The sequence below is a fragment of the Pseudorca crassidens genome, chromosome X, assembly GCF_039906515.1.
Source record: "Pseudorca crassidens isolate mPseCra1 chromosome X, mPseCra1.hap1, whole genome shotgun sequence".
NCBI lineage: Eukaryota > Metazoa > Chordata > Mammalia > Artiodactyla > Delphinidae > Pseudorca > Pseudorca crassidens.
Genome location: NC_090317.1, coordinates 91,087,564 through 91,113,818, shown reverse-complemented (window position 1 = coordinate 91,113,818; position 26,255 = coordinate 91,087,564). Strand labels below are relative to the sequence as shown.

The 26,255-nt window shown below is 50.4% G+C and overlaps 1 protein-coding gene across 9 annotated transcripts; it reads left to right on the top strand.

Annotated features, from left to right (window-relative positions):
• The first annotated feature begins 204 nt into the window (after positions 1 to 204).
• FTSJ1 (FtsJ RNA 2'-O-methyltransferase 1) lies at positions 205 to 16,152 on the top strand. 9 transcript variants are annotated; one of them, XR_010940125.1, is made up of 15 exons: positions 225 to 499; positions 2,061 to 2,219; positions 2,495 to 2,564; positions 2,663 to 2,753; positions 3,100 to 3,178; positions 4,599 to 4,651; positions 4,740 to 4,793; positions 4,880 to 4,982; positions 5,085 to 5,168; positions 5,868 to 5,971; positions 6,061 to 6,258; positions 6,475 to 6,516; positions 11,405 to 11,458; positions 15,288 to 15,440; positions 15,883 to 16,152. XR_010940125.1 is itself a non-coding variant. In XM_067724480.1 (14 exons), exons 3-13 carry the CDS (start codon positions 2,099 to 2,101, stop codon positions 6,505 to 6,507), a joined length of 990 nt encoding a protein of 329 aa, XP_067580581.1. In that variant the 5' UTR covers positions 205 to 277; positions 359 to 499; positions 2,061 to 2,098; the 3' UTR covers positions 6,508 to 6,516; positions 7,956 to 8,523. The 9 variants fall into 9 exon arrangements, 6 of the variants coding, with proteins under 6 accessions (XP_067580581.1, XP_067580582.1, XP_067580580.1 ...); XR_010940124.1 differs by having other exon boundaries at positions 15,283 to 15,440; XR_010940126.1 differs by having other exon boundaries at positions 15,283 to 15,440; positions 15,604 to 16,152.
• Positions 16,153 to 26,255: the final 10,103 nt, after the last annotated feature.

The following is a 26,255-nucleotide window of genomic DNA, read 5'->3' as shown; positions in this document are numbered from 1 at the left end:
CACTTCGCGGCGTGCGAAAAATAAATAGGTGCCGCCGCGCGCGTTGTATCTTGGGAAATGTAGTCCACAGGTTCAAGGAATACTATTGTACAAGAAGGGAGGGGCGGAGAGTACGTCGATTTTCGCCCTGTAACAAAAGAACAAAGTCAGTTCTCGTGCCTCGCGACGTTTCAGCCATGCCGTGCGCGACTTTGGCGCTTTACTCGCGCCCGTTGCATGCTGGGAACGGCAGTTCGCCCGACCGGCTACGTCGGCGCGAGATGGCGGAACTCACGTGGTACGTTCAGGTCTGGTCCCCGCTTGGCGCGAGCTACCGCGTTCCACGATGACAGGCTTTCCACGCTCTGGTTGCCCTTAGGCATGCGCGACAGACATTCGGGTCAACTAGAATACAGACTGAAGCCCTACGACTTCTCACCGGTTTGCGCTCTCGCCGAGGCTCCGGCTGCTTGCGGACCGGCCTCCTTCGTTCCGCTTCTCCCCACTCCGAAAGTTTAAGGTAGGCCCTGGGGCGCGGAGGACTTGGGTCCCGGCCAAGACGGTTGAGGCATGCCTGCGTTGTCCCGCCGGTGAGGGAAGGAGGCAAGTTCGCCCTCGGCGCTGCAGCTGCGTAGTCCGGGCAGCTGGCACCAGGTAGGCTCCAGACCCAAGGTTTGTCTGGAGAAGGGGACCACTCATGCGGGATGGTCTGGGGGTGGGCGGGGGGGCGCAGAGGTCCAGATACCGGCGGAGCCGGTCTTGTGGTCCCATTGGGGACTTGGGCTTTCAGGTAATGAGGAGGAGGGACCGGCGGTGTAGCCAGAGGGCTGTTAATGGGTGGGTGTGGAGGTTTGGTGGGCTGCGTGGGTGTAATAGAGGTCTGGTGGGAGTGTTATTGGGGAATCGGTGAGGGCTAAAAGGCGTGTTTTAGTCGATGTGTTCAAGGGGGCCAATGGGATGTGTTCGTTAATTAATGAGGGGATGGTAGAGTGGGCAACTAGAAGATAATGGGAGGTAGGTAGGAGTGTGATCCTTGAGGGACTGATGGAGGTATGATATTCAACGGGTTAAAGAGTGGTGGGGCATAGTGATTGAAAGGATAATGGTGCGACCGTGGAGGGAATAATAGAGGCCAGTAAAAGTCATGATCAAGGAACTAATGGGAGTAGTGATCAAAGAAGAGAGAATGAGAGGCTGAAGGGGTGTTGTAATCAAAAGATTTTAGTGGGTGATGATGGTATGATCATTGAAGAATTAATAGGAGCAGAGTGAGCAAAGAGGGGGTAATAGTAAGCTGTTGGGTGTGATCATCAAGTGATCGTTGGGTGGGGATAAAGGTGGGCAGTGAGGGGAGAATGTGGAACTGATGTATGATTATCAGGGATTAACATGAATGTGTGGTAGTGAAGGGTTACAAGGGGCTAGTGGAGTGATCTATGAAGGATCAGTTGGAGGGCCAGGTTAATGGGGACTGATAAATCATAGTAATTGAGAGCTCGATGGGGGACTAATAGGCCATGATTCTCCAGGCATTAATGGGGGGGCGGTGATAAAGATGTAGTAATAAGGGAATTATTGGGGGCCTAATCACTTCAGGGGAGAGAGATTAAGGAGGTGGGGAGTGCAGTGAGGTAGTATGAGGACAATGGGGTGAAAACAAGGGATTAATGGGGGGCTAGTAGGGCTATATGACTCTAGGGGCAATGAGGAGAGCTGGGAAGACAGTAAGATGTTATTGGGGGTAAGGTGGGCAGAGAAGGGTTGATAGTGGGGTTTAATATGTGGTGTGTGAGTGACAGCAGTGGGAGGTGGACAGGGTCAGTAATGGGTCATCTATGAGATATGGGTTGGGTTTGTGGGATCTTTGGGGGGGATCTGTGGGGTTAGTGATGGAGCCTGAGAGCTCAGTGGTGGGGTCCTTCAGGCTCAGTGAGGTCATTGGGGTTAGTGACTGGGCTCCAGCCTTCCCACCTGTTGAGTGAGCTGTCACATGGATCAGATGAGCCCGGTTTAGTTTTTGTGGTTCTCGCTGCCCTGCAGAGGTAGGTGATGGCCCACTTACTGATATAGGGCGGCGTCAGCTTACTGTTGGCAGGTCCCTGGGCAAACAGTGTGTGAGATGGGACGGACGTCAAAGGATAAGCGGGATGTCTACTACCGCCTAGCCAAGGAGAATGGCTGGCGTGCCCGCAGTGCCTTCAAGCTGCTACAACTTGACGAGGAATTCCAACTCTTCCAAGGTCCCCACTTGGCGGGCGGGTCACGGGGGGATGGGGTGGGCGAAGGGAATAGACAAGTGGGCTAGGCCTACAGAGCTCCCTGTGGTAGGTGGGCTGACTTGGAGGGTCTATGGGGCAGCGGCCAGGCAGGAAGATGGGCAGGTATGTGAAAGGAGCTGGGCATCTAGGCAGCAGATAGATACGGGTGCTCCCCAGGGGAAAGGGGTGAACTTTGTAGGGTCCCAGGTTGGAGAGGTGGGTGCAGCTGACCACTACACCTTCCTGTGTGTGCTCAGGTGTGACGCGGGCAGTTGACCTGTGCGCGGCCCCGGGCAGCTGGAGCCAGGTGCTGAGCCAGAAGATTGGGTGAGTGTGGAGTCCCAGATGGGAGAGTGGGAGGGCAGGTTAGATGGAGGGTGGACCAGGAGTGATAACTGGGCTGACATGGACCATGTTGTCCACAGGGGCCAGGGGTCCGGCCACGTGGTGGCCGTGGACCTTCAGGCTATGGCTCCACTACCAGGTGTGTTACAGATCCAGGGGGATATCACCCAGGTGAGAGCATGGCTTGGGGTGTTGGGGTGTATCCTGGGCAAAGGCCCCCCAACCTGTGGGCTACGGCAAGTGGAAGAGAGAAAGAGAAAGACAAACAGACTGAGAAAGACAGACAGAGATGGAGTAACTGAGAGAACCCAAGAGAGTGTAACAGCAGAGAAACAGAGCCAGCCTGTCATCATCACAGAGAGACAGCAAAAAATGATCCCAGAGATGGAGCCTGGTCTTAGGCAAAGCCTGAGAATTTGGCTGACCCAGGGGCTGCGGGCCAGGGCCAAGGGCAGGTGGGGTTAGAGGGCTGTGGAGGGGGTGCTTTGGGGCCACTCATCCTCCCTCTTTTCCATAGCTGTCCACTGCCAAGGAGATCATCCAGCACTTTGAGGGCTGCCCCGCGGACCTAGTGGTGTGCGACGGGGCTCCTGATGGTAAACAGCAGGGATTGGGAGGCCAGGCGGGGGCCCTATGTGTGTCCTTCTCTGTATGTCCCGCCTCTGTTGGCTTCTTTTACTGCCTCTCCTCTCCACTGTCAGCTGTTCCTATATCTAGCAACTTCTCCCTACCTCTGTTTCCTATTCTCTGCCTCTGTCTTCTCCCTCCCCGTACTCTACCATTTGGGTTTTGTCCACCCTTTCATCTTCTTATTGCTCATCTCTCTGCAACTGTCCAATTCCATCTTAGTGTTCACTCTTTTTCTTTTTTTATTTTCAGTTAGTTAGCCATCCATCCATTCAGCACATTTACTGAGCACCTGTTGTGTGTCAGGCACTGTTGTACATGTTGGGAAAATATTTGTGAATAAAATTCTGCTAATCTCTGACCTTATAGAGCTGGTGTTCTAGTGGGAGCAGACAGAAGAGAAACAAGTGATTGAGCTTTGTAGCCTGTCAAAAGGTGATAGGTACCATGGGGATGTCAATGAAAAGGATAGGGAAGAGGGGAGTACCTGTAGGAATTCTAAATAAAGTTGGGAAGGCCTCATTGGCTTTAGCACAAAAACCTAAAGGAGTCAAGGGAATGGGCCAGGGGCACGTCTGGAGGAAGAACAATCCAGGTAAAGGAATTGGCCTATGCAAAGGCCCTGAGGTAGGAGGGTGCTTGGCATGTGTGAGGTATAGCAAGATCAGCGTGGCTGGATCAGAGTGAGTGAGCAGGAGAGTTGTAGGAGGTGAGAACAGATCCTTGTGTGGATCTTTCTGGGCCACAGTGGTGACTTTGGCTTCTTCACTGAGATGAGAGCGTGGGGAAAACCATGAGAGGGTTGTGAGCAGAGGAGGGCCGTGCCTGACTTGGGTTGTGACAGGATCCCTCTGGCTGCTGTGAGCAGTGTGAGGGGTGAGACCTGGGGAGGGGAGGCCGCTGCAGTCGTCCAGGTGGAGTTGAGAAGATTTGCTAATGGCTTAAATGTGGGTGTGAGGAGAGAGTGGTGGGTGGGTGTGTGTCAAAGGTAACTCGAAGATTTTTGGCTTGAACAACTGGAAGGATCAGATGAGATGGGAAAGATGATGGGAGGAGCAGGTTTGGACAGGAAGATCGGGAGTTTGTTTTTGGATGTATTGAGTCTGAGATGTTCGTTCTGATCTGAGTCTGGAGTCAAGAGGAACAGTCTGGACTGGAGGTAGAAATGATGATAACAATATTCGCGCCTGAGGTGGTTTTGAGAATAAAAATGAGTGCCTAAGGGTTAGGAGCTCAGAGTACGCATCTAGTTGGCAGGTAGTATTTGCATGCAGAACCTTAGCAGTAAGAGAGCCTAGGAAACGTTTTTAGCTCTCTAACCTCTCTGGGAGGTTAGAACAGGAGCATAGCTAGACTGGAAGGCCCCCTAATGCTGTTCTCTTGATGCAGTAACCGGCCTCCATGATGTTGATGAGTATATGCAGGCCCAGCTCCTCCTAGCCGTGAGTAACCCTGGCTGCCCCTGCCTCAGGAGTTTGGCCCCCTCCTGGCTGTCTCCACCTCAGCCTTAGCCATCTGTCCTGCCCACAGGCTCTGAATATTGCTACACATGTCTTGAAGCCAGGGGGCTGCTTTGTGGCCAAGGTAAGACTCAGGGAACCTGGTAGGGGGTAGAGAGGGGTCTCCAAAGGTCATCCTCATGCCTTCATCTCTGCCTCCCCACCCTGCAGATCTTCCGAGGCCGGGATGTGACACTGATCTACAGTCAGCTGCGTGTCTTCTTCTCCACCGTGCTCTGTGCCAAGCCCAAGAGCAGCCGGAACTCCAGCATTGGTCAGTGGGGTGGAGGGGCCAGGCTGGGGGGTGCGCATCTCAGGGACCCATCCGCACGGGGTGGTGCTGGCAGTCGCCCCTCACTCCACCTTATCCCCACAGAGGCCTTTGCTGTCTGTAAGGGTTATGACCCCCCTGAGGGCTTCCTGCCGGACCTGACCAAACCCCTGCTGGACCACTCTTACGGTGAGAGCCAGAGCCCTGGGCCCCATCCCTGGGGAGAGTCTGTCCACCAATGGAATTTATGTCCCAGGAGGGCCCTCAGCCCCACCCCCTGGTGGAAACTCTGCACCTTAGGGGAATTCTGTCCCAAAAGGATCCTCAGCCCCATCCTCTGGAAATTCCACCCCCATATGGATATTTTGTCCCAGGAGGATCTTTAACCCAGTGGCCTAGTGGTAACTCTTGGACCTGGTGAAAAGTCTGTCACAGGAGGATCCTGAGTCCTACCCCAAGGGAGACTCCACTTGTCTGCGGAGATTCTAGACTAAGAAGACTCAGTCACGCCCCAGGTGGAAACCCCACCCCTGTTTGGGAATGTCATCCTGTGAGGGCCTTCAGACTGGCCCCTAGAGGGAAAAAGCACAGAGCGGCTCTTGTGGCAGGCACACTTGAGTGAGACAAAGTCCAGACAGTATATGGCAGGTGGACATAAGTGCAGTCGGAGAAAAGTGGGTTGGGGGGGGGGTGTTTTAGAACAGGTGATCATGGAGGGCTTCCCTGAGGAAGTGATCTGAACCAAATGAAGGATTTCTGGTAAAGGAGGGTAAGAGTAGCTGGTGGATACGTTGGGGAGGCCTCGGTACCCATCCTGGGTGCAGCCTGAGTCACGACTGTTCCCAGACACCCCAGCCCTGTCCTGCCTCATCTCTCCCTGCTTGTCAGATCCAGATTTCAACCAATTAGATGGTCCCACCCGCATCATTGTACCATTTGTGACCTGTGGGGACCTGAGTGCATATGATTCGGACCGCAGTTACCCACTGGATGTAAGCGCCCAGCCAACAGTGGGTGGATGGGGGGTGCTGTCCTAGGTTCCCAGGTCCTCACCACCCCCTGCCGATATGTGTCCCTGCAGCTAGAGGACGGCTCAGAATACAAGTATACTCCGCCCACGCAGCCCCCCATCTCACCACCATACCAGGAGGCCTGCACCTTGAAGAAGAAGGGGCGGCTGGCCAAGGAGATGCGCCCCCAGGACTGCCCCATCAGCACAGTGGACACGTTGCCCCAGTCCCTGGCCGCCCCACAGCGCCACACCCTGCTGGCCTCTGAGGTCTGGAAACACGGGCCCAGAGCCCTTAATGCCCTTTCTCTGTGCCCACAGTGACCCCCTCCTCGTGTGCCTCCTTCTGCCCCAAATCACATGGTTTCTGGGACAAACTTCTCTTCCCTGCCTCCCAATAGCTATAAAAGTCAATGGGTAAAACCAAGTACAGTGAACAGAAAAGCTTAGCCAAGTATCTGAGTCCCTTCTTTTTTTCTTGAGTAGGTGGAAGACAGTGAAATGAACTGTTCGCCTTAAGATGTTAAGGTAAATTTGCCTTTTTGTCTAAGAATTTGAGTAAATGGCACCTTTAAGAAAAAACTGAGTAAAATTTCACCTTTGAAATTTTTACATCAGCTGGTAAGATTTCAGTCAGCAGACCTTTACTAAAACACCTGATCTTATGTGCCAGGAACTGCTTTAAGGATTTTACATATTGAGGTACTCAGTAAACATTTATTGAGCACATGCTGTGTGCTGGGCATTGTTCTAGGTTTGAAGATAGAGCAGGGAATAACACAGACAAATATCCTGGCCGTCAGAGCTTCTAGTTTGGGAAAGAGGTGATAAGCAGTGACACAGTCTAAATGCAGGAGTTTCCACCCACACATACACAAACTATTTATCTTGACCTCTCTATATATGTACGTACACACACACACACACACACACATATAAAATGTAAAAGTAATATGGGATATGAAGAAATTTTTAAAGCAGGGTAAAGAGGTCAAGAATTCTAGGAGGTGGCAGTTTGCAGTTTTTGAAAAGGTTATCATGGAAGGTCTCACTGAGGTAATGTTTGAGCAGAGACCTGAAGAAGATGAAGGAGGGAATCGTGTGTTTATCTAGGGGAAGAGCATTCCAGGGAGAGGAAATAGCAAATACAAAGGCCCTGAGGTGGAACCCTGCCTGGTATGTGAGGGAGCAGTGAGGAGCCAGTTTGCCTGGAACAGTCTGGGCTAAACCTATCAGTGCTGGAGGGCTTCGCACACTCAGGATACCACATTAGAGGACATCCCTGTCTGGCAATGGCTTTGCAGGTTATTCAGACCAAGTCTTCCATTAAAATAAGAAGTAAAAAAGACATCTTTAAAAAAATGAAATGGCAAATCACAATGGGAAGAGATATTTATAATCCCTATATATAGTATCCTTGATATTTAAAAAACTGCTATAAATCAGTAAGGAAAAGAAAATATGAGAATGGCCAGTAAGCACATGAAAAGCTGCTCATCAGGGAAATGCAGGCTAGAACTAAAAAGATTGACAATACTAAGCGTCTGGAAGGATGTGCAGCAGTTGGAACTCTTGAATACGCCCATGGCAGCATATAATGGTGTAGCCACTGGAAAATTGTTAGGCATTATCTGCTAAAGCTGCATGTGTGCCAGTTCCACTCCTAAGAAATGAGTACTAGAATGTTCCTAGCCAGCACTATTTGTAGTACCCCCAGACTAGATACAGCCCAAATATCCAATAGCTGTAGTATGGATCGTTAAATCCTGGTTTATTCGCAGTGGAGAACTACGCATCAAAGAATGAACATTATATGTTTTATGCATTTTTCTGTGTGTTATGGTTCACAATGAAAGTAAAGGAAAAAACTTCAAAAAAATGTTAGTAGCTGAGCAAACAATGATTATAGTAGAAGACAGTGGGGAAACATATTTTGGTTTAAAACTTCCTTTTACTTTGACCTTTAGTTAGCTGGCAATCTGATAAGGACTCGGAAGCTGTTTGCTGTCAGGAAAACCAGAACTTGAGTTGATGAACTTGTTTTCAAATATCTCATCAACCGGTCCTGAACATACAAGCTCCGAGTGGGAACCTGCAGCAACCACCAGGAACACAGCGAGGAAAGAAACATCACGGAATGTCCGTCTGCACTGCAGAGGGGATTCTTGAGTGGGGTCTTGCCTCTTCTCTAAATCTTTCCAGCCGTGTCCTGATTATGTCCAGAATTTACCCTGAGAGCGGGGGTTCTTAACCTTGGTAGAAGTCAGGGTTATGTGTGGATTTGATGGAGGGATATATTACATCTTTATTTTCACTAAATATAACTGAAATTTTAGCTGCACCCCCGGATCTGAATGTTGGCGTCAAATCACAATAGTAAAAGCAGTGCCTGCAACTTCCACCAATACAGATCACAGTTACTTTTTTATGTTATGTTACAGTCGTTGCAGGCATCTTAAAATATTGTTCACATTGGTCACTACTTTGAATAAGATCTTAAAATTTGATGTATTAATAAAAAAAGTTCATATAGCATCCCAATGTTGTTTCATTTTAACATGGTAACTATTTTTCTAGTTTTATTGAAATATAATTGATATAATGTGTAAGTTGAAAGTGTACAACATAATGATTTGATACATGTGTATATTGCAAGATGACTACCACGGGTTTAATTAACATCTATCACCTCACATAGTTACAGTTTTTTTTCTTGTGATGGGAAGTTTTAAGATTTGCTCTCTTAGCAACTTTCAAATATACAATATAGTATTGATAGGTATAGTCACTATGCTGTATATTACATCCCCAGAACTTATTTATAACTAGAAGTGTTGTACCTTTTGACCACCTTCACCCATTTTTAGATTCCACATATAAGTGAGATCATACAGTATTTGTGTTTCTCTGACTAATTTCATTTAGCATAATACTTACCTCAGGGTCTGTCCACGTAGTCACAAATGGTGGGTTTCCTTTTTTATGGCTGAATAATATTCTATCATATGCATATACTGCATTTTCTTTATTCATTCATCTGTCAACAGATCCCTAGGTTGTTTGCATATCTTGGCTATTGTAGATAATACTGCAGTGAACATTGGGGTGCAGATAGCTCTTAGAGGCAGTGATTCCATCTCCTTTGTATATATACTCAGAAGTATATATTTGGGATATGGGGAATGCTGGATCATATGGTAGTTCTATTTAATATTTTGAGGAACCTCCATGCTGTTTATTTAGTTTCCATAATCCTGTGTATTTGAGCGTGTGTGTGTGTGTATGCACATGCACACGCATGCTTTCAAAAATATTCTATGAAGGGGTCCACAGACTTGATCAGATCAGATGCCAAAGGTTCCCCAGAACAATTTTTTTTTTAGCTATGCTGCATGGCTTGTGGGATCTCAGTTCCCTGATCAGGGGTTGAACCCACACCACGGCAGTGAAAGCCCAGAATCCTAACCACTAGGCCACCAGGGAACTCCCCAGAGCAAATTTTTTACATTAAGAACCCCTCTCTTAAAGGAATATCGGAAAGTCTGCCATGACTGCCGTCCTGAATTTCTATATTTTAGCAAACAGGAGCTGACAAACACGAGCTACATGGGCAGACCCGGCTTCCGCAGCTTACTCGCTTATCTTTAGAAAATCACTGTTCTTTGTCCACACACCAGCCATTGACCTCAGGACTACCGACATCCCAGTCTGTGACCCCAGGTGTTTCTATACCTGACTTTGTGACCCTGGGAGTGTCCATACTGAGTCTAACCCCAGGGGGCCCACACCACAGCTTGTTAACCCAGGAGTCTTATCACCCACGTCAGTGTGACCACAGGAATGTCCACACCCCAGTCTGTGTGACTCCAGGAATGTAAAACAGAAGTATCCACACAAAAGGTGGTGTGTCCACACCCATCACCGTGTAAATTCAGCAGTGTCCACACTAGAGTCAGTGACGCCCCAGGAGTGTGGACAGCCCAGTTTGTATAATCCCAGGAGTATCCACGTCTCAATTCCCAGGAGCGTAAACACACCAGCCTTTGGGACCCTGTGGGCATACTCACCTTGGGCTGTGTGTCCCTGGTGTCCACCCCCATCTGTGTAACGTCAAAAGTATACACCGAAAGTCTCTCTGACGGGAGCAGTGTCTAATTCCCAGTCTGTGCAAGCCAGTGGAGTCCACACCCCCAAGTGTGTGGCCGAGGAGAGGCCCACCCAGCCTAGGCCTGCTCTCTGAGCTCAGGAGTGCCCACTCTCCACCTGCGTGGCCCTAGTCTTGCGACTCCAGGAGTGTCCACGCCCCTCAGTGTGACCCCAGAATTTTCCACGCCAAAGTCAGTTTGTCCCCAGAGGTACATCCGTCCCAGCCCGTGTGTCCCCAGTGGGGTACGTACTTTAGTCTGAGTGACTCCTGGAGTGTTTCCACCCCGGTCTGTGATGACAGGATTGTTTATTCTCCAGTCTTTGTGACCCCAGGCTTTCCGCAACACAGCCTGTGTTACCCCAAAAGTGTACACGTCCTGGTCAGATGACTGCAGGTTTGTCAATTGCTTAGACTGTGTAACAACAATGGGTGTCCATTCCCCTGTCGCTGTAACCCCCAGGGTTACCACACCTCAGTCATTGTCGCCCCCCAAGGGTGTCTACAGTGTAGTCTGTGTCACCACAGGAGGGTGTACACTCCAGTCTGTGTGACACCTGGAGTATTCAAAATATAGTCTGTGACCCCATAAGTGTGCATATCCCAAAGCTTCTGACCGCAGCGTTGTAAAAACTCCAGTCTGTTTGACCACAGAGGTGCCCACTGCAAAGTATGTCAGTCAGCGGCAGTGCCCACGTCCCAGTCTGGGTGACTTCACCAGTGGCATATGTCAGGTTCTGTCACCATAGAAATGTCCACCCCCTCTGTCTGATCCCAGGAGTCTCCAGATGCCAGTGTGTGTCCTGAGGGAAGCACACCCCTAGTCTGTGTTACGAAAGCATTGTTTGTTTACACCCCAGTCTGTCACTGTTGGCTTTCCACCTGCCAGTCAGTGTCCCCTAGGAGTGATCATTCCTCAGCGCTTGAAACACCAGGAGTGTCCACACCCCAGTGTATGTAACCCCAGGAGGACCCACAGTCAGCCTGTGTTTCTCCAGAAGGGTCTACACAATAGTCTGTATGACCCCAGGATGATCAACTTTCTGTGTGACCACAGGAGTGGCCACCACCCAGTCCATGTGTCCCTAGGATGGTACACCCTTGACTGTGTGATCAATGAAGTCTCTATGCTCTGGGATCTGTGACCACCAGGGCGTCACTCCCCAGCCTGCAACTCCAGAGCTTTCTACTCGGTGTGGGAGCGAGGAGTGTCCCCACCTCAGTCTCTGTGGCCCCACAGGCTCATTTACTACGTCATCCCTGTCACCCTAGGAGTAGCTGAACTCCAGTCTGCATGATGCCACAAGCGTCCACATCCCGAACAAGGTGAGCAGAGGGGTGTCTACACTTGAGTGCGTGTGACCATAAACATGTCCTCCCCTTGTCTTTGTGACCCCAGATGGGTCCGGTGGGTTTTACCCTGGCTGTGTCCACATCCCAATGTTTGACTACAGAAACGTCCACAGCCCAGCCTTTGTGACCCCCCAGGAGTGTCCACCCCACAGTCAGAGTCCAGAAGTGGCAATGGCTTAGTCTGTGTGACTTTGGGAGGTTCCACAGCACAGTCTGAGTGGCACCGTGAGTGTGATTATCTCAAACTGTGTGATCACAGAGGTGTCCACGCTCCAGTCTCCGTGGCCCAGGAATGTCCACACTTGAATTTCTGTGACAGAAGCAATGTCCAATCTCGAGTGTATGTGACCCAGTATTGTCCAAACCCCACAGTTGCTGGCACAGCGTGTCTATACCCAGTGCCTGTGGCCTCAGGAGGGTGTGCTCCCATGAGGGTGACCACAGGAGTATGAAAGTCCCATGCCTGTGACTGCTGGTGGGTCTACACTCCAGTCTGGGTGACCCAGGGGAGGATACCCCCCATCTGTGTGACCAAAGGAGTCTCCATGCTCCAGTGTCTGTGATCACAGGGGCGTTGGTCACCCATTCAGTGTGACTGGAGGAATGCCCACACCAAATTCGGTGTGATCACACCACTGTCCACCCCCATCTGCCTGTCCTGAGAGGCATCTCTGCTGCGGTTGGTGTGATCCCAGCAGAGGGCACACTGCAAGCAGCATGACTACAGAGGTCTCCTTCTGGATAAACACAGGCTGACTGTGGGTCCTCCTGGTGTTACATACACTGGGGCGTGGACACTCCTGCCTATGATACTCTAGCAGCGTCCACGCGACAGTCCTTTGACTACAGTGGCTCCCCAGTGTATGTGTCCTCAGTCATGTCATTGTCCCAGTCTGTGGTCCAGACCCCAAAGTTTGTGACTCTGATGGTGTCCAAAGTTGAACCTGTGTGAGAAGGTACCAGATCATAGTCCGTGTGACTCCAGGAGTGTCCACCCACCAATCTGTAGGAATCTAGGAGAACACATCCCAGCCCATGAGACTTCAGGAGTGGCCACGCCCCATCCTGCATGACCACACACCAGGCTGTGTGACGCCCTAGAGCCTCCACACCCGAGTGTGTGACCCCAGGAGGTCCACATTCCAATCAGTGTGACCCCAGGATTGCTTACGCCCAAATCTAGTGACCTCATGAATGTCTACACTGTCATCTGTTTGATCCCAGGAGTGGCCACACCCCAGGCTATGTGACCCTGGGAGGATCCATACACCAGTCAGTGTGACCCCAGGAGGGGCTACATCTAGAGAAAGAGTAATCCAGACAAAGGGGGAAAGCCTGTGCAAAGGCCCTGAGGCAGGAGCATACCTGGCACACTTGAGGTAGAGTGGGAGCAGAGTGAGCGAGGCGCGAGTGGCAGGAGGTGAGGTCGGAGAGGTTACAGGGCCTGGTTCTGTAGGGCCTCTCTGGCCACGGGGAGGACTTTGTCTTTTTTTCTGAGAGAGATCTCAGAGCAGGGCTCTGAGCAGAGGAGGGCCGTGGGCTGACTTGGATTGTAACAGGACCCTCTGGCTGCTGTGAGGACAGACTGGAGTCCTTAAGTCAGATCAGAGATCAGGCTGAGCCATGGAGGGCAGGGGCCCCAGGAGCCAGGGCCATAACCACTTGACAGGCCTCCCCAGGGGGCTGTACATTCTCACTGGGGCATATGGTAGCCCTCCTCCTGTTCCCCAGAAACACAGGATATATTGGGGAGAAGTCATGGGGATTGAATGAAAATGACCTCACTGTGGGACCTCAGGCCAGCCTTGCCTTTCCCTGGGCCCTGGGTTTCCACCTTTGGCAGATGAGTATAATAATTCTTGCCCTGCCAATCTCTCCAGCATCTCTACTCACCTATTCTCTCCAACCACACTAGCCTCCTTGATGTTCCTCAAACACACCAAAGCATTATTCCCACTTCAGGGCCTGTGCGCCTGCTGTTTCCCCTGTGCTTGAACACTTGTCCCAAGATATGTACATCGTTCACAGTTACATGGCTTCCCCCTTCGTTTTCTTTTCTCTGCTTAAAGATCATCTCCTTAGGAAGCCTTCCCTGACTATCCAAAATAGGACCTCTGTATCCCTGCATCCTGCTTTGTTTTTCTTCATAGCACTTAGTACATCCTAATAGTATATTATATATCTACTTGTTGAGTCAGCCAGGGCACTGCATTTGGGGTGGAGGGACACAAAGCACACACAGGTGGAATTTCAAAGAGACCTGAATGAAGGGACAATTACAGAGGTGCAGAGAGTTCAGTAAACCAGTAAGGTTGCTGAGCTACCCAGGGACTGGCATCAGAGGGGTGCTGCCACCATTCCTAGGCCTGAAGGGGCAGGAACGGGAACAGTGTTCCCGAAACCCAGGAGAAGCTGGAACCCAGCCCCAGCCAGTGAACACCTGGCTTTCTCTGTCCTTGTGTTGTCCAGTCACCTACCGGGGCCTCTCATTGGCCAACCCCGCTGGAAGCCAGGTGGGGCAGAGCATGGCTGATGAAGTCCACACTGGGACACAGGGCAGGACAGGGAAGGAGGGAGAATGGATTGCCGGGGGTGAGGGGACAAGTAGAATATCTAACATGTTAATTTAGTGTTTTCCATTGCCTATTGAATAATACTGAGCATGGGAGGTCCCTGAAGACAGGTGTTTGTGCCTGTTGTGTTCTCTTCTGTGTTTTTAGTACCTAGAGCAGTGCATGGCACACTTAATAAATACTTGTTGAAAGTATAAATGAAACAAAATAATAGATATAAATGTAACAAAATAATAGATATAAATGTATAATGCGAAAGTGAAAGGATGAGCCACAGACTGGGAGAAAATATTTTCAAAATACATTATCTGACAAAGGACCAGTATCCAGAATATATAAAGAATTCCCACAATTCAATAATAAGAAAACCAACAACCCAATTAAAAAATGGGCAAGAGATTTGAACAGATACTGCACCAAAGAGGAAATACAGATGGCAAATAAACATGTGAAAAGACGCTCAACATCATTAATCATTCGAGAAATGCAAGTTAAAACCACAATGAGATATCATTATACACTTATTCGAATGGTGAAATTTAAAAAGACTGACCATACTAAGTGTTGGCCAGGCTGAAACTCTCCTATGGTGCTGGTAGGGGTGTTAAATGGTTAAGTCACTTTGGAAAACAGTTAGGCAGTTTCTTATGAAGTGAAGCATACACCTACCACACAACCCAGCAATCCTACTCATAGGTATTTATCCAAGAAAAATGAAAACTTGTGTTTATACAAAAACCTATATGCAAATATCCATAACAGCTTTGTTTGCAATCACCCCAACCTGGAAACAACCCACATGTCTTTCAACTGCTGGCAAATAAACGAAGAAACTGATACATCCTCACTTACTACTCAGCAATGAAAAGCAAACTACTGATGCATCCAACATAGATGACCCTCAAATGCACTAGGCTAAGTGAAAGGAGCCTGAATAACAAGGCTACATACTGTCCGATTCCACCTATATGGCATTCTGGAAAAAAGCAAAACTGTGGGCATAGCACACAGATCAGTGGTTGCCAGGGAGGAGTTAGGGGTGGAGGGAGGGGCTGACTTCAGCGTGGCCACACAAAGAACTATTTTGACGTGAGAGAACTTCTCTCCTACTAGTGGCAGTTAACCAACTAGTTTTGTTTGTCAAGCCTCGGAGAACTGTATGCTACAAAGGAGACATTTTACTGTATGTAAAATATACCTCAGTAAATATGACTTTTTTTTAAGTGCAGTACTTTGCAAGCAGTAAGGAATTCTATGTCTACAAGATGGGCTGTGATCGTGCCTGTTGTTACTCCTCCTCTCCATCTGGTTTCTGCACAGACACGTCTCAGGAACGCATCTGAGGAAAAGGAGGAGCTGTAGCCATCCTGCCACAGCTCAAGGTAGCGCTTTGTTTGTTGACTGTTAGGACCTGAATTGTGTCCCCCTACAAATTCATGTGTTGAAGCCCTAGCCCTCAATGTGACTGTTTTTGAAGATGGGGGCTTTAAGGAGATCATAATTAAATGAGGAATGAGGTCATAGGAGTTGGTTCTAATCCAATAGGACTGGAGGGAGTCTTATAAGAAGAGGAAGAGACACCAATGAGCTCTTTCCATGCATACGTGCACAGAGGAAAGGCCATGTGAGGACACAGTGAGAAGGTGGCCATCTGCAAGCCAGGAAGAGATGCCTCACCAGAAACCAACTCGAATGGCACCTTGATCTTGGACTTCCAGCCTCCAGAACTTTGAGAAAATGTGTCTGTTGTTTAAGCCACCCAGTCAGTGGTATTTTGTTATGGCAGCCCTAATACATTGAGCAAACTAATACTTTGCCTCTCAGTTTCAGATCTGACTCCAGGAGACTCATTTTGGCCATGTCTGAGGACAGCAGGCATTCAAGTGAAAGAAGGAAAATTCAGCACAGTCTCCCTGTCTAGCTGAACGGGGCTCTGAAGCTCAGAGAGGGGATGTGTAGCCAGAGAAACGCAGGGTGAAATCCACAGCACTCCCACTGATCGGATTCTGGGGGCTGTATCCACAGGACATCCTCAGCCACACTGCAAGATGAGTAAGAATTGTTGGGGGTAATAAAAATTTTTTTAAAAAAGAATTGTTTGGGGAGTTTTCAGAACCGCCCTAAGCCTCCTTCTAAAACCCCACCCAAACCTGGTTCACGCCAGGCTGTTCTCCCACATAACACGTATGCAGTTTAGAGCCACTGGTGCCGTGGTTTGGGAGAGTAGCTGTAATGGTGTAGTCTCAGGCTTGGTGGCAGCCCAAGGTTAGGGACAAATGTCTGAATCTCTCTAGGTGGCAGGGGCTGGGGAAAGCTGGGCTGGATCATAGATCACAGACCGCATCTCACAAGAAAGTTCTGCCAGACGCAGGAGCTGAAAGCAATTACCAGCCAGGCAGAGTTGGTGATTGAAAGCTTCCAAGGGTTATCGGGTGTGCACGCCCACATGGACGTGTGTGTGCACAGTGTGCATTCCAGCATGTGTGAAATTATTTGCATGCGTGCCTGGTGTGCTTATGTCTGTGTGTGCACATTTACAGTGTTCACATGTGCACGCATATGTGGTACATGCATGTGCATTCAGGCTTTGCTGGTTTGGGTGCAGGTGTGTATGTGCATTACACAAGTACAAGTGTGCACCTGTGGAGATGCTAGGGTGCAGATGAGCCCAGCAGGGACACGGAGGCCTGTACCCTGATCAGGGTGTTTGTGAATAGCAATAGTGTACACACACTGGGATGTGCTTATGCAGGAGATTTCGTGTTCAAAGCCCTATTACCATGGGCGCAAGCCTGAGTGTTTGTGTCTGTGTGTGTATGGGTGTACCCTAGGGTGCACATGCGTGGCTGTGTGTAAGTGCACAGGTACAGAGGAGCCCATTGGCCCAGGCTTGTGTGTGTAGTGTCTGTGCTTGTATATCCCGGGTGCCGGTGCATTTGCCAGTGTGATTGACCAGGTGCACACATGGGGCTGGGCCTGGGTGTCAGTAAGCACGTACCCCTGAGAGCCTGGGCCTGGGCATGTGTGTAGGCATGGCTGGAGTTATTTCCATCGGCCTGGGCCTGGCTGTCTGTGCTCATGTCCCCTAGGGGGTTCATGAAAGCACATCTGTGTTTGTATGGACTCACTAGCGCCCAGGAGCCTGGACTGTGATGTCTGTGCACGCGTACCCCTGGGCACCCATAAATGTGTGTGTACACGGGTGTATATTGGCCCATGGGCCCTGTATAAATGTGCATGTGTGTGGGTGGGTGGGTGCAGGTGTGCCCACAGTCCTGGGCCTCACTATCTGTGCATGTACAACTCTGGGGGCCCATGCCCATGTGTGTGCGTGGTTTCATGTGTGGACATGGGCCTGGGTAAGGGCATGTGTATACGTGTATCCCTAGGGGCCCATGCATGGCATGTGCTCAGGTGTTCAGATGTACCCATGAGCTTGGATCTTGGTGTCTGTGCACATGTCTCCTTGGGGACACACTTATGGCATCTGTGTGGGGGATGGGCATGCTGCTCCCCTTCCACCTACACCTGGCTGGGGATTGTAAGAGAAACCAAGAAGTGTGCTTTCTCTAGGAATCCAGGTTTTGGCAGAGGCCGGGGAGTGGAATTCAGGACCGTTTTGCTTTTCTCCAACCTTGTTACTTGGGACAAAGCTAGAGCTGGGAAACCGCCCCTTCCTTCATTCAGCCAAGTTGAGCACAGTGGTGGGCTCTGGAACCCTGGAGATGATGTGACCAAACTCCAGACTCCAGGAAAGATGAGCAATGCTTATAAGCCTCCATGATACAAAGCAGAAGTGCCAGCAAGCTGCTCAGATCAGGGAGCAGAGACTCAGGTAAGGTTTCCTAGAGGGTGGGGTAGGAAGGTGCAGGGAAGAGGGCCCAGGGCAAGGGAGGGCCTGGATGTGCAGGGACAGGAAAAGGGAGACAGAAGTCAAGGCAAAGGCCTCGACTCAGAAGGCCAAGGCCTAGGAGTAGGAAGGCAGTGTTCATTCGGTCAGGAAGCCACATCTGGCTCTCTCATCGCTTGTAGGAGACCCAGAGGCCAGGCCTAGGAGGGGCCTAGAGATGGATTAGGGTTGGTAGGTGGGGGAGTCGTTGATCTGTCCCTGGAATGGGCAGCTTACACTTAGGAAGTTGTTTAGGGTTCCCAGGGCCACTGGGGCCCAGGTAAGCCACAACCCTTCCCGGGCCTCAGTATTCTTTGCTGTCAAATGGCTTGCCTGCTTGCAGCCCAGGCCCAGGGAAGCATTTAGCCTGAAAGAGTAGCCCACAGACAGTGAGCGGGCAGAAGAGCGGCTCCCCAGCGTTAGGCCACTGTCCTGCTCCTCTGCTACCTTTGAGTCTTCACACCCTTTCTCCTGGGGCAAGGTTTGGAAATGGGCTGAGGGAGCCATGCCCGCTGGCCTGTCGGCAGTGGGGAGGCCAGGCCTGGTGGACCAGCCACCCTGGGCTAGGAGGGGGCAGCTCCACTGCCAGCCCCAGCCCCCCACCAACTTGCCCAGACGGGGGGGCGAGGCACAGGGACCCCCAACCCTCCTCCTGGCTCTGGCTGGACAGGGGGACTGCTGCTCCTGAATTCCAAGGCTGGCCCAGATGTACAGCAGGTTTGCAGAGAGCAGAGAGGTCTCCCTTCTAGTCTCAGCACCCTAGCCCTTCACCCCAAAAAAGCCCCTCAGGTGTAGTGTCAGGGCCCCCACCTCAACCCCAAGCTGATCGCTTTCTTCTAGATCCTTTTAGTAAGGGGGTCACCACTACTGACTGTATAATATTGGGGCAGCAGGCCACCGTGTACAGCTGGGCAGGCTGTGCCCTGACCAGGGACACCCGGCCAAGGAGGCAGGTGGGGACGGAGATGTGGCCTGGGCTCCTCTTGCATCCCTGGGTCTTGGCATGGGGCCATGTCCGTCAGGAGGAAGGGGCGTCCTTTCCTGAAGTTCGCAAACGTCCTAGGTGAGCTAGTGGCGCCCCTCAGCGTCCAGGTCTCAAAAGCAAAGAAGTGAGGAGATAGATGAGTCAGAAAGCGGATATAACCACAGGCGCTGGGCATGCCTCAACTCAGGAAGGCCTCTGAGCTGCAAAAAGTCTCAGCCAATGTCTAGTTCAGTGCTGTACATTGTCAGGAAAAACGGTGGGAGGCTTTTCAATGGGCAGAATTATTCCCAGGTGTCATTTCAATGGAACGCTCGTGTGTCTAGGGGACATTTATGGCTTATCTGATCCATAGGGGCAGCACCCTTGTCTGTGGCTGGGCCATTTTGAAACTCTATAGAGACAGGAGTTAACATGCGCAGAACTGAGGAGTCCCGTTATTAAACATGCAAGTGAATGTTGTCCTGTCGAGATACAAGTGCTTTCTACCCTGTAGAAAGGATGACTCCAAATATCCTAGGGCAGCAATTGGCAAATTCATCTATATACATCTATTCTGCAGATTCTCCTTTGAGCTGATTGTAGCGTCTTAGCAGTTCTCATTACTAAAAGCCCTAAGTAAAATCTTTGACGTGTGTTCACTTTATATATGTATGAGTCGTGACCTTACCATTTTGGAACTTTTTCTTTAACCACATCTGCCAGGTCATAGTACAGATAAGGTACAGAGGTGGGAGGGGAAGGGTCTTGCGTGAAGGGAGCCCCAGGGGCTGGGGTGGGGAGACAGCTGAATCCAGGCCATCCTGGGCTCTGCCCTGCTCCTGGAGGGAAGGGCTGTGCTTTGCATAGGGTGTGGAAAAGGGGGGCTGAGACACCCCCCAACCCTGAAGATGTGGAATGACCCTCTGGGGTGAGGGCCTCCCCTGTTTGTTCCCACCGTCAGTGCTGTGCCCTGATTCAGATCTAAGGCACAGCCAGCTCCCCATCCCCGTCCTGGACAGTGCCAGTTGTGTTGGGCTTATTCAGGACACACAGGTGCTGAAATGCCCCATTGCCATCCTGGGCTGCTGGGCTGGTGACACCAGTGGAAGGGCTTTATTCTCAGGCAGGTTGTTTCAACAGCTGAGTCTCAGCTGCCTTATCGATGAAATGAAGGTAATTATGGTTCCTGCGGAGCAGATTAACCGAGGTAATGGATGAGAAGCTCTTTAAATAGTCCAGCACAGAGCAACGACTAAATAAATGTCAGCTGCCAGTCATTAGGTCTGTTTGCAGAACTTCCAATGGCAGACATCTTAGAAAGGATGCTTGGGACCCGTTGCAGATGCTGGCCTAGCAGGGCCCAGCTTCTCCATCCTGGGCTAAGATACCTAGGAAGTGCTCCCTGGGGGATGGATCAGTGAGTCAGATCCCTGGCCAGCGAGGATGTGTCTGGCTCACTCTCTCTGGAACCCCTGTGGCTGCCACCCAGGGGATCCTGGGGCCCAGAGGACGAAGCGGGGAGGAACACAAGGAAAGATGAATTCCCATCAGGTGACTGTGGGGTTCCCTGGGGGAAGTCACCTCTTGGGGCCTTGGTTTCTCCATCTGCACAATGGACACGTTGGAGTTGGGAATTGGCTGCTGAGGACCTTTGCAGCCACCTTTTAGGGAGGAACAGATGGTCTCCAAGAGCATAACAGCTGAAAACTGAAGCTCCCCCCTACCCCAGGCCCTGCTTTCAGAGATAAAGCACTGCAGACCAGAAGGGGAAAGGCATGCCCCTCCACAATAAGGAAGCTGCTCAAAAGGCTGAGAGGCAGAGTCGGCCAAGAGCCCAAGTGCCCGGGTGCGCAAGGCTAATGTAGAGGAGAGTTTGGTCCTTAGGTCACACCTGAGGCCTGCTTGGGGAACTTGTAGGGGCTGAGGGATGGACTCAGTAAACCTCATCTCTCTCAGCCACCAGAAATTCTGCCTCTCGTGACACGTATTTTATACTAAAATGTCAATGTCTTCCAGAAGCTGTGAACGTGTTTGTGGCAGAGGCTATCTGAAGAAGGCAAAGCCTCGCTGGAAACGATTTAATCTAATGGTGGAATTTAGGGCAGTGTGGCAATAGGAAGGAGAGGTCTCTGGGGAGACTTCCAAGTACACAGTGGATCTAGAGGCCCCAAGGGAGCCCAGGAGGAAAGAGAAATCTCTTTCCTATCTTAGGTCTCCATGCAAGGCAGATGGCCCTCCCAGGCAGTTCTTTTCCCTTCCTCTGAGGGCTCTGTCTGTCCAGCTGTCAACCTGTCACTTGAGTTCTGCTTCAAAGCTGTTGAGTAGATGTGTATTCATCAAGCATCAATTTCTAACACTGAGGAAGGAGCTTCCTAAAGAGGGAGGTCTGTTCTTCTGGATGATTACAGATAAGTTCTGTGTGGGAGGGTCAGACGGGAGGCTCCAGGAAGCAGATAGGGCAGGTCAAAACATTAGAACAGTCATCACCCGCTCTTCCATCCATCCACCCACCCACTCACCCATCACCCAACCACTCACCTAGCCTTGCACCCATTCATCCACCCATCAGTGACCCACCTACCCACCTATTCATTCATCCACTCATCCATCCACCCATCCGTCCACTCACACACCTACCCAACCATCCACCCCCCCACCCACATAACTGGAGACTCTTATGGATCCAGCCCATACCATGCATCGGGAGCACAGAGATGAATCATGTCCACCCCCTGCTTTTATGCAGCCCCCAGTCTAGCTGAAGAGACATCCACGGGCATACCTCACTGCATGATTCTGTGATCGATTCTGTGGAAACCCCAAGAGAGAGGAGAAGGAAGGGCATTCCTGGAAGTGGGCACAGCATGGATAAATTTGGGGAGGTGTAAGAGAGATGAGTGTGGTTGAAGAATCAGGTGAATGAAGGGCCGAGGCAGAAGTTGACACTGGGAAGAGGGGGAGGGACCTTTCATCCCTGACCCTGGGAAGCCAGGGGTGACATTTGAGCAAAAAAGCTGGCACCCAGAGAGTGTAGCCAGAGACCTTTGGGTGGCCAGCCCACTCTTGCTCCAAGCCCCAAGGAGCCATGTGTGTCAAATCCAGCCTGCAATTCAAAGAAACAAAAAGACTCCAAATTCGCAGAAAGGATGCCTTTGTGGGAACTGTCTCTGAGATGGACGGACAGACGGACGACAGATGGATGCATAGACGACTGGTTGGTGTGCAGATGCTATCGTGAACTCTGGTTCATGCCACGTGCTCTGGGGACGCGTGTGAGGGACCCAGCATTGTTGGGGGCATTAGGCATGTGCATCCCAACGTACCCGGCTCTGCAGAGCTGGGGGGCTTGCAGGATGCACGGCCTCATCGCCAAGGGAAGAGGAGGGAGGGGAGCGCTGGGCAGCTGTGCTGGTGAGCATCTCTAACCAGGAAGTGGAGGCCACTCCTAGCTGGGGCTCTAAGAATTTCCTCGACGGAAGCAGCTTCTGAAATCTCCTGGGTGTAGCCGAATTTTTATCTAAGAAACCATCCGAAGCCCTTTGTCAGGAGCATTGGGCTCTGTTGGCTCTGTGGGATGGCGTTGTCTTTCACAGTTACCAAGAGCCAGGAGGACAGTCGAGGATGTGCCATAGGGATGACATCCCTGGCAGGGGATGGGGCTCGGTGGCTGAACAAACCCCCGTGCTGCAGCCTTCCAGGTGTCAGGCCCAGTTAGGAAAAGCCCACAGCTTTAACAGCTCGACATGAGGTCGGTGCAGTCAGACCTTGGGGCACCAGAGGGACCCAGGGTAAGGGACAGTGTACCAGGGGGCCCTGGGGAGCCAGGAGCTATGGAGAGGCCCAAGCGGGTCCTGGAAGGAACAGGAGCAGCAGCCTGCAGGTGTGGTGGGGCAGGAAGCTGAGGGCAATAGGACTGACTGCGGGGTGAGCGTCAGTGCCCCCCCAGATCCAGAGAGTCTTCTTGGCAGCCCCATTCCAAGCATGCTCCAGGCAGGCAGAGGCCAGCAGCACCTCCCCTCCTTCACCCACACTAGTCAGCTGCTTGATGGAGTCCTGTAGTCAGCCCTCCCTGGACATCCCCTGGAAGCCCAGCCCAGCGCAGCCCAGCACAGGCACTCGGGGCCCCAGACAGAACAGGTGTGCAGGCCCTGCCTAGTGAGGAGACAGGAGCTTCTGTGTGACAAGGCCTATGAAGGGAGGGTCGGCCCAGGGTGTGGGAGTGCCAGAGACAGGAGACGGGAAAGGTTTCCCCCACCTCGCAGGTGATACCAAGCTGGCTCTTGAAGGGAAATCAGGAGAGCTCAAGGATGAGAAGCAGAGGAAGGGCATTCCAGGCAGAGGGCATGGCATGGGCAAAGGCAGGGAGGTATGAGAAGGGAAGCAGAGAGATGGGAATAAGGCATACTCCTGGTGACAGGGTCTGTGAGGGACCAGGCTCTGTGACCCAGAGCAGCTGGACCAGGGAAGATGAAACACTTTGGGTTAGCCACCATGGTTTCCAGTTCCCACCCAGCTACCAGCCCTGGGGGGTGGGACTTTGAGGAAGTCACTTAATCTGTCTAGACCTCACTTTTTCCATCTATTTAATGACATTACTGATGCTCTAGGCACAAGGCCATTTAATTAAGAGCCTGTGGACCAGAGGTTTCAAGGAGCCCTTGAATTTTCAGCGAACTCTGTAAGTGCTGTCAAAGCCCTCCAGCCAAAGACCCCCAGGAATATGCCGGTGCTTGAACAAGTTGGGTTGACTGCTCATTGCAACAAGAGACAGCTCACACTGTGGGGAACCGTGGGGTATCTTAGTAAGAGGGTGCTAGGGAGGATTTCTTCTAGGATTTGGGCTGGTGTTAGGTGATTTGGGGGAAGGCTTAAGGAAGCAGGGCTTTGCTCTGGATTGGAAGTGGAGTGATTCTGTGATTGCGTATCAGTAAATCTTATCTAGAAAGAGGGAAGATTAAAGTGAGGCTAAAGTTGTAATTGGTAAAGAAGCAGCATATTAGCCAGGTTAGGGGACCACTTGGTCATTTCTGTGGCTCGGACAATCCTCACGCTCTGTCTGTGTTCGAACGTAATTATGGAGTGGGCTTGTTTTTGTCTTGATCTATGGCGGCTGCAGAGTGGCCTTGCCTGAGGCTGATGTGCTACAAAACTGTTCACATTCAACGTGGGGGGGTGAGGACACACCAAGTTCTGTTTGTGAGTTGGATGCCAGCTCTTGGATATGGGGCCTGCTTTTCTCTTTCTCAGTGTGCTCCTAAGGAGAGGGCTTTAATCAGATTTTCTGGGAGATCTGGGATCTCACAAAGAAACAAATGCGTAAATTCTAAAATCGCTGAGAGCCCAGACAGGCTTTGAATCGCCTGTCCAAGATGGCCCCTCATGTGGCTTATCATATGTGACCTCAGTTGCTGCCTCTGGGAAATGAGTGGCTCTTATAGCAGCATCAGGTTGTGTGGGGGAGGGTGCAGCCACCCGCAGAGGCTCCGACAATGCTGGTGAAATTAAATCACTCTCTTAAAACCAGTCTCTGTGAAATTAAATCCCTCAGTCTTAAAACCAACATGGACCATTGAATGGCAGTAAGAAAGACTGTTTGGTTTCTCTTGTGAATAGCAGCTTTTCTTCTTCGTGCTTTTAAAAATGTCCTTTTTACAATTCCAATGCCGGGGAATATGACATCTAACAAAAATGCATATGTGCTTCTCATTTGCCCCAGCAATCCCACTTCCAGCAATTGGCCCTGAAGATACACCTCCAACAATGTGAAAATACATATGCACAAGGTATTCACTGCAGCATGATTGATAATTGCAAAATATTGGCAACAATGCCAGTTCCTATACATAGACAGTGGTCGAATAAAACGGTGGTACAGTCACACAAGGGAGTCCTATGCAGCTGTAAAAAGATCGAGGAGGAAAGCTGTGGATGGATGAGGAGTGATTTCCAGGACATACTGTTAAATGGAAAAAAGCCAAGTGCATAAAAGGGTATGCAACCCTTCGTGTAATAAACAAGATGATATAAGAAAACATATGTATATTTGCTTACCTTTACAAAAAAGAAACATACAAAGGCTAAACCAGCACATATTGAGATTGGTTGCCTAGAGGGCTGGGTGAGGGCCAGCTAGAAGAAATGGGACAGAGAAGTGACACTGCTTGTTGTCACATCAACATACTTGTTGATAAAGTTCTGACTTTTGAAACCGTGTTAATGTTTCACATACTTAAAAAAATAAATGAAGTTAACAAGGATGGGGTAAAATCCTAAAATGGAATACAGACAGAAACAAATGAACCTTAACCATATTTCAAACACAGCTTCACTGAAGGCGACCAGGAAGAACTAGCTCAAGTAACTTTTTTTTTAATATCTCGAACTGTCCTTTTCAAGGTTAAAGAACCTAGAACATGCCATCGTTTTCATGGACTGTACTAAAAAACATTTCCCAGGTGGTTGATGCTTCAGAATGTATATGTGTATTCTCCTTTGTTTCCGATAGTATCTGAAAGAATCACTTATTTTGTACTGGATCCCATTTATACAGTTCAAGGGTAAAGTTGATATGAAAAAATTAACTTACTGGGGCTTCCCTGGTGGCGCAGTGGTTGAGAGTCTTCCTGCTGATGCAGGGGACACGGGTTCGTGCCCCAGTCCGGGAGGACCCCACATGCCGCGGAGCGGCTGGGCCCGTGAGCCATGGTCGCTGAGCCTGCGCGTCTGGAGCCTGTGCTCCGCAGCGGGAGAGGCCACAACAGTGAGAGGCCCGCGTACCGCAAAAAAAAAAAAAAATTAACTTACTATAAAGGAAAACTCTCTGGGTGAAGTTCATCCAGTGCTTTTGAAGAACCCTAAAGACTGCAAAGGACTGAAGTGCCTAACAAAATTGTGTCTCTATTCTTTGCTCCAGTTAGTTTTAATTATTTTGCTTTGTTTGAAAGTTAACATTGCTGGAATGAAATTTGGCCTAAAAGGAAACAAGGAAGAATCAGGTAAGAAGACACGGGTATTATTCTGACTGTAGATGGTAGCAGCAGGCTTCCATGACCATGAACTTGGGAAGTATTTTTGGAAATTACAAAATGAGCATTCAGTGGGACATCATATTTTGATCATCTGGGCAGAAGAGTGGGAGTTTCTTCAGAGAGTTGTGGTCGTCTTAGTACCTTGTAGTGAATTTGGTATAAAGCCAGGATCCTAGGTGCAGGCCTGGGGATGTGATGGTCCATCGGTGTCAGCCCAGGGCTCTTAGTGGAGGCTTCGTCATTTTCCATGTTTGTTGTATTACACTGGCAAGGAGTTGTTTTTGTTTTGTTTTGTTTTTTAATGTCGGTTCATTGG

What these genes read in the sequence shown, in the direction of transcription:
- FTSJ1 (XM_067724480.1), top strand. Translation starts at nt 2,099, where the DNA reads ATGGGACGGACGTCAAAGGATAAGCGGGATGTCTACTACCGCCTAGCC. An exon ending in GGGGCTGCTTTGTGGCCAAG is followed by an intron (nt 4,794 to 4,879) that starts GTAAGACTCAGG and finishes CCCACCCTGCAG; the next exon opens with ATCTTCCGAGGCCGGGATGT. An exon ending in CAGCCGGAACTCCAGCATTG is followed by an intron (nt 4,983 to 5,084) that starts GTCAGTGGGGTG and finishes TTATCCCCACAG; the next exon opens with AGGCCTTTGCTGTCTGTAAG.